The sequence below is a fragment of the Phaeoacremonium minimum genome, assembly GCF_000392275.1.
Source record: "Phaeoacremonium minimum UCRPA7 unplaced genomic scaffold PA7_03_scaffold_610, whole genome shotgun sequence".
NCBI lineage: Eukaryota > Fungi > Ascomycota > Sordariomycetes > Togniniales > Togniniaceae > Phaeoacremonium > Phaeoacremonium minimum.
The window spans coordinates 869,747-877,479 of NW_006921512.1; the positions used below are offsets into that span (position 1 = coordinate 869,747).

Genomic DNA, 7,733 nt, shown 5'->3' on the forward strand with positions numbered 1-7,733 from the left:
CTACTATCTGGTCTTTAGAACATAATGTAGATCAAGGTTAGCGACACATTGTTCATATCCTCGCCAACGCGATTCGAGTCAAGCCGTAAACCCGCTAACACGAATTGGATTGTGAAAGCCCCTCAGCCATTTCGGGGCATTCATAAGGCCACTAGCACACATCTTGTGCCATCGATGGAGTTTGAAACCGGCCCGTTAGAGGCCTCATACAAGTGATGCTGCATTACTCCTTCCCACCACCTGCGGAGTCTTTGCCCTCATATATGAGATACGCGTACACCTTCGCAATCTCGTCATCGATTCCTAGGATGCCACCGAAGCGCACACACATCGTCTCCCATGACTCGAACGTTTCTTCGTAATAATAGTTACTCTGAGCAATCCATTTGATTTCTTCTTCAATTATTCCGAGGAATACCTGTTCCTTGGTAGCTGAGTAATTTGGAGCAGGATACTTGATGAGGCTTGAGAGACTCAAAAGGGCAAAGACTTTATCTCTAATGTCTGAGCATTCAAGTTCCGCAAAATCAAGAATGACATCTGTCAGTATCGGGACCTCCTTGACTTTGTAAACATGCCTGCTATCCACCATACCCATGAATGAAAGGAAATTCCGAAGTTCTACATCCTCAAATATGGATGATAGTGAATTGTCTGGGTAATAGGACAGGTTCCCGACAGTGGCCCCCGCGTCGCCACTTCGGAGGAGAACTTCGCGTGCTCGCACGAACTCTTGCACAACCCACAAGCGTGTCCAATAGGGTCGTCTGAAAAGCTTACGCACAGCCTGCAGGCACAGTTCTTGTCCATCCTCCTTGAGTCTCAATAGACTGTAGCCATGGATCTGCATATCGTCAAGAACGCGCATCGCGAATGCACTGTCGTCAGCCTCGGGCCCGAGCCAGGCGAGCACAAATTTGGCTGACCAGAAGATGTCCTTCATCATGGCTACCTGCTCGCTTTTCTCCTCGACAGATGCTTGATTGATGCAAAGTGCGTCGATCCAGAAATATTCCCAACGGTCAGGATATTGCATAGATTGGCGAGACTCTTGACGCTCTTCATAATTCCTGGCCCTTCCTGGGGGGTTTTGTGAACACACATACTTTGAACCTTGGCCTGTCTTGTCTCGAAGAAGCTGCTGGAGAAGTTCATAGAGATTCATTCGTATCTTGACCTCGATACCATTGAGCAGTATCGCTTTGGTCGGTTCTTCTGCACCCCAGGTATAGCTTACGGCAATGAAGGTTTGGCACTCTTTGAGATTCTGAACTGTATGTAGTTGGCACCTAATGATATCCTCGGATTCAGCGTCAATGGAGAGCAGCCTAATGCTTTGCTTCGCCTTGTCAAGCGGGAAGTAAGGATTAGAATTTTCCGTGGTCTGAATTGGGGTGGAAGGAGATGGTTCTCGTGACATCTCATCTGATGCCTTGAAGGTCGATGAAGCAAAAAGCAACCCCACCAATTATCATGCAAATGGCATCGCCGTATCACGTGATCGTATATAGTTGTTCACCAACATGGATCCAAATGCACCGTTATTATCTCTGATAGAGGGATAAATTCAGAGTATTCACTTCATCAAAGACACCTGTAGAGTGAGCATCGGCTACGTGGGAGGCTGGATAGGTTGTTTGGACATTATCGGGAGCAAAACCTTCAAATATAAAATTTATTTCCTTTAATTAAGCAATCACATATGCGTGAAGAAGGTCCAGCTATTGTTGATCTATATACCAACCATATTATGTAGTGTTATACTTGAGCAAACTTCTATTATAGTTTCTAGACAAGCCAAGATTTTTTATCCTTTGAGCAAATATGTGCAATTCTCCACGCTCTCTGGGTTCAGATGCAATTTGTAAACCATCTCGTGTAAATTATGTGTCAGGTGTCAAAAGGCGCCCATATGTTGATTTTTAGGCCCGCTGAGGCTTCCATAATACTAGAGTTAAACACGTCAAATAGGTTGGATAGAGAGAGAAACATGCTTACAAAAACCGAAGTTGGTAGAATGATGACCAAAAATCCCCCCAAGATGGCCTGCTGCTCACCGTCTCCCAGGCGGCAATGCCACAGTTTCCAGTAACCATTGTCTATCGATCTTTGGGCTCCGTCCATGTCAACTTGGTCTTTCTTTACCGTGGCCCTGAACTTCGCCCGAAATTGAACAGCCCCCACTTTCCTCCTTCATTGTCCTGATTTGGTCTTCCCTGCTTCACGCTTCCTATGTCAGATGACCCTCTCTCATGAATATCCGACGCCTTGACGAGTTGCTTCGCAGGTGAGTTTTGGTTGCTTAGAAGAACTGTGTCTGGGCTGGTAGGACCTGCAGCACCGGCGGTATGAACAGACATCGCACCGCCAAAACCTGTAACAGAACGCATGAAAGCGAGGGCTCCCTTACGTTTATCTTCATGGATGGGCATAACATGTCCCATGTCAATGGCACTGTCGCGGGCATCTGAAACCAGTGGTGGTGGCCTCTGGCCCAGGTTGCCGCGGTTGCGGTGTTCCAGATAGCCATCAACGTACCATAGAGTGTTTTCTGGCATGAGTTCACCAATAGGTGGGTTACCGGTGCGGCCGCTGGGTAGCTTATAGTCCTTGGGCAGCACAGGAGTTCGGATGCGGCTAACCCAGACGCGCCGAATCACCTGGCAATAGTAATACTTTCGGTTCACGCGCTCGGGTTCCTTACGCTTCCAAGCCTCTCGGTAGATCTCAACGAGTAGCCCGATCTCCGGGGGCCACTCGCGTGGTTTTGGCCTGCATAGGATGATACCGAACTCGGGTGATGTATTAGCAAAGATGCGAGGGAGTACCTTGCGCGCCGCCCTGTCCTCGGCCTGCCCTCGCCCAATCGATGTCACCTTATACCACTCCGAGATGTATTGGTCAATTGGGAATGTGAGACCTTGCTTTCCCCAATTGCTGCCAAGAATGACATGCGGATCCCCACACTGTAGAAGAAAGCCCGGGTATTGGACGAGCAAACCTTCCTCGTGAAGCTCAGTAGGTTTGCCTACCATGCTTAGTGGATATGGATAACTCTCATCTCTTGCTGACATCCAGGTGTTGGGCGCCCAGCCAAAGCCAGGAAGCGACATTTTATCTCCCGGGAGGAAGATGAGGCCTGCTGGGATTGAGCCTTCGTAGTTTCTGTGAATAAGTGTCCAGAAGTCTTTCATCATATTCGCACGCTTTGTTTTCTGGTTCGCGTCTCCATTTTTCCTAGGCCAAACGTTGTTCTCGTCGATGGCCTTGTCAATAACCGCAGGCTCCTTTGCCGATGCATTCTCGATGGTGGTAGTACGGTAGTCTAGATTGAGCAGGGTCGACAAAGCCAATGTTTCATCCTCTGGTCTCGATGTGTTCTGCTCAACGGTCAGCATTTATCCGCATGGTTGGATTTTTAGTTCGGGAACGTACACGCCATCGGCTGGATCTCCAAGCACTTGCAATTACCATAGACCCCCGAGTTTCTATTGGATGATCATTACGGTTGCGGATTTGTCTATCCTCGCCCATCAAATTGTGGAAGAACTTTCGTTTTATCAACTCGGCCATAGATGTTGTGAATGCGTCTTTTTGCAGTCGATCGAGATCTCTCACTCGTTTGTCGACGTCTTCTAATGTCACTCCAATCTGCTCGGACTGTGTGAGACTTAGACCGGTTCCTGCTGGGTCTTCTGGGCCCCTGAATGCGATAAACAAACGTCGACTCAAATATGCTTCTTGTAGCGTCCATAGACGCTGCATCCACGCGCTAGTCAAGACCTTAATGATGACTTGAAAGCTGGTGTTGGGATCTTCCTTGAGCAGGTCCTTGTCAATCACCACTACACGACTAGCCATGTTATACACGTGGTATATCTGACGGATGGCCCTAAGCTTTAGGTCTTTGAAATCACGAGGTGATCCCGGTTGTTTGACCGGAATGGCAAGCGCATCCATCCAAAAAGGAGGGCTTAGGACAATTCCATCCATATTGTCTTCGAAATCCTCTTCATCTAGGATCTGAGTTAGAAGATCCAGTGCAAATGGGTCTTTTCGATCTTCTAAATTTATACGCCGATCTCCAGTTGCCTCCAGAGCCGTAAGAATTAGTTCAAGATGGCATTTTTGCAGCTCATTGGATCGCTCGTTTCCCATGCCTTGCGACCAGACATGGGATATCGCAGTGAAGTCAGGCTTTCTCTGCTCTCTTCTTGGCTCTAGACGCCATCTCTCGACAGTGACCCCAATGACCCGACGGGCACTGTCGGATTCTCTGGTAATAATGCGGAAAATAGGGAAGTCAGCATCACCTGCAGATGGGTTCTTCTCGTCCGGTTTTAGAATGCTGTACAGCCTCGGCATATCGGGACCTCGCAAGACACACCCTTCTAACTCCTCACTGGCATCCAGGTCCACTCCATCGTGGTAATGTCGTGGTTTATAGAACACTTTCCCCTTCTCAGACTCCTCCAATCCCGGCACATGTAAACACTCCAGTGCCGTGCATCGTCGATGTTCACTTTTGTCTTGTGCTTTGAGAAGCCGCACTGCCCAGGCTGTAAATAGAAGAATGGCGCTGGATCCTAGCTGGCCCTGTAACACTGTCTGAGCACGAGGACACCATTTGTTCTCCATTTCTGACTGAACAAAGGAAGGCGGTCCCCATCCATCATCATCGTCAACGAGCCATCCGCTGATATGGAGCCCAAGGTCATTCATTATATGAGTCTTAGCAGCGGACAATGTCTCTCCTAAAACCATTAGGCATAGGGTCAGATTAGGAAAGGGGTCCCTTCGCATTTCGTTGGGCATATCTGAGTCTTGATTATTTGGTAACGCCGAGTCTGGCGGATCCAGTAGCAAAGTCATCTCAGAATCACTAGAGGTTGGGGTCCCAGTGGCACGCGTCGAGTCTCGTCTGTATTGTCTTCTTCGAGGGGTCCCGCCGGTAAAAGAGTGCTTGCCATTCACGTCCCTAGAGCGAGAGACGAGATTCGCTCGAATGACTCTTCGAGCTAATTCAAGAGTTCGATCTGCCTCTATGAGATGGGCGCGGAGCCTTGCTCTCGGAATGCCGGTTTTCATCCAATCATGCCATTTCTGAAGTGCCATTGGGAGAGCAGTTGTGGAAAGCCTCTTCATCTTCTCGTTAATTAGTTCATCGACCGTAAGAACAGGAACGGTGCCGTCCCCTTCATTTTCTTCGTTGTGCCACGATCCATTTGTTCGCCTGTGCTCTCCGCGATCTTTTCGAATACTTCTCGAAGAGGTTGGCTCCTTGTCGATGCGAATGACGCACGCAATTAGAGCAAAAAATAGCCAGGCTTGTAGCATCTCATGCTTGTTATAGGACGGTAGTTGATTGACTAGTTCCTTTTGTCCGTTACTTCTTTCTTGGTTTCTTCTCGTCTCATCCTTCTTGCCCTTCGCTGCTTTTCTCTCTTGTTCCAATTCGAAGTCCTTGTCGCGCTCTGCAGACCAATTACGCTGTTCCAGAAATGCTACAAAATCGTTGTAGCCAAAATTAGGCTTCTTGAACAGGCGCACAATATCCGCTCGCTGGTCTTCTTTGAGCACAAAAGGAACATTTACCGCGTAGCTGGCACCTATGAAGTCATCCTGAAGATGGTCCATTTCAGCTTCCCCGCTCAACTCCCAATGCCGCAACTTTGTGAGGAGACAGGCAGCATAGCATTAACAAAAAGCCTAATACAATGATTTCCCGCTCTACTAGAGGTTTTTGGATGAATCCCGAGACCTTATGAGGTAAAATAAAAGGATGAGAAAGCTGACAGCGTCGCGATGGCAGGAATCTTCCGTTAGTGCAAGGTCATCAAATCTTGGGGCCTCCTGGCCCCCATTAGTCACCCAGAGCCTCGTCGTAACTGTACCCAGAGGGAATGGAGAGCAAACATTGGTCGACCTAGAGGGGCATTTGCATTTCGTCCGGATATGACTAGAACAGACGAAATTGGGTCTCTGCATGCAAAGTGAGAGTGGGGCATGCGTTTTCCAATGAATCACACAGAGGATAGGACTACAGCTGCATCTCTTGCAATGCAGTATCGATGCTCAGCCTGCAGGAGGCTTGCAGGTACAAAGCCCCTCACTTCATCCAGCTGAGACACACGGCACAAGTATGTCGTTAGGTCTGTCGAGTCTCGGACCCCACGGTAAGAAGTTACCCAAGATAAGTCCCTCACTGGTCTCGGCAACCTACCGCCGTGAGGTACATGCTCGTGCTGCGATGAATAACTAGTCAGCAAACCAATTGCCAACACATCCAACTGCCCAGCAATCGATGCCACGCCCAAACACCACTTACCCCTCTTCAGCCAGTCACACCATTGTCGCTGTACTGCCTTGCTTCGATCAATAGGCGCGTTGAGTCATCACTACATGGTGGGAATATTCATAAATGAATGCCTTTAGGGTAAATCGGGTATTGCATCGCTAAGACAGGAGCCCATATACCAACATATCATGAAAGCAAGTAGGTTTAGCTTTCAAGGAGGACCCTTGATTCCGCAGAAGAAATGGGAGAGAATCGTCAAGACCTCAGAGTCAACTGGCGGTTACCTGGTTGAGTAAGTCGACTGCCTCAGTCGTGGAGCTGAATGCCCGGACTTCGATATCATGCTAACCACCTCTCTGTTGAAGTGTCATTCTTGTCCATGACATCCCCAGAAGAGATGACGCCCAAGAGCGACTGGAGCGATTTGTGGGCGAAGCATGCTCAATAGCTAGTAATGCTGTAGGACTTGGATGCCGCGTTTATGTCTACAGATTGGACCTCAGCAACGTTCGAAGGAACTTCGGGTTTGAGGTTCCATGCGCAGAATTCTCTGGCTTCGTTCAGTCTCTGCTGGTAAGTTCTTGTACAATCAATAATATCTCATTAGTCATGAGTCGAACTGACCTTTCGAGACTCAAAAAATGACCTCAAATATCGATAGCCAACCACGTTCGAAGGTCGTCTTTATCACCTATGAGATAGGAGCATGGCTAGTCAAAAATCTGCTCTATAACGAACGCCTGCTCTCAGATGATCAGCATACAGATTCCGATAGCCTCTTGCCACGATTAGCTGGCACCTTCTTCCTTGGCGCCGAGTCTCATCAGAGCTTCAGTCTCGCACCATACGTAAATCACCGATTATTGAAGTTGAGCAACGCGAATGAGTCCTCAGAGAGTGAAGTTGGGAGACGCTTTATGAAGAAACTTCGCTCGATCGACGCCCTATTTCGAGAGATACTGCATCAGAATAGCGGAGCCCATATGGCAGAAACGACATGGCTTCTGCCACCTCCAGATCTAGCATCGTCGGTATGTTACTTGCCCTGGCAGCATGGCCGTTTGCTTACCACATTTAGTCTATAATAATAACAAACGTCACGCGTGATGGTTCACAACAAGGGCTTATCCGTAAAATGAGCCGATTAGCCACAAGAAGCCACCGTCATTCTAGAAGCTTTGCCCTCAGCTCTACTTCAAACGAGAGATACCAGCAATTGAACACCAGACTAAGTCGTGAGCTTCAAATTAACACAGATCATGCAATTGGGGATGCGGCACCGCTAAGAGCTAACTTATACCTGGAATCTACCAAGTCGCTCAATCTTGTAACTACTGGCTCTGAATCGATGCAATCTGCGAAAAGCCCATTGGCCCCAATGCCCTCACTTACTCTCCAAAGGTCAAATAGTTGGGGTCTTGAAAGCACGACAGTA

The 7,733-nt window shown here is 48.4% G+C and overlaps 2 protein-coding genes across 2 annotated transcripts; both read right to left on the reverse strand.

Moving 5' to 3' along the window:
• Positions 1-223: 223 nt before the first annotated feature.
• UCRPA7_8896 (putative heterokaryon incompatibility protein) lies at positions 224-1,036 on the reverse strand (the record flags this gene model as incomplete). Its single annotated transcript, XM_007921402.1, has 1 exon — positions 224-1,036. The coding sequence occupies one exon, from the start codon at positions 1,034-1,036 to the stop codon at positions 224-226; it is 813 nt and encodes a 270-aa protein (XP_007919593.1).
• A 1,266-nt stretch (positions 1,037-2,302) lies between these two features.
• Positions 2,303-3,861, reverse strand: UCRPA7_8897 (hypothetical protein; the record flags this gene model as incomplete). The annotated part of the gene is made up of 4 exons (XM_007921403.1): positions 2,303-2,322; positions 2,411-2,966; positions 3,033-3,380; positions 3,436-3,861. 4 exons carry the CDS (start codon positions 3,859-3,861, stop codon positions 2,303-2,305), a joined length of 1,350 nt encoding a protein of 449 aa, XP_007919594.1.
• Positions 3,862-7,733: the final 3,872 nt, after the last annotated feature.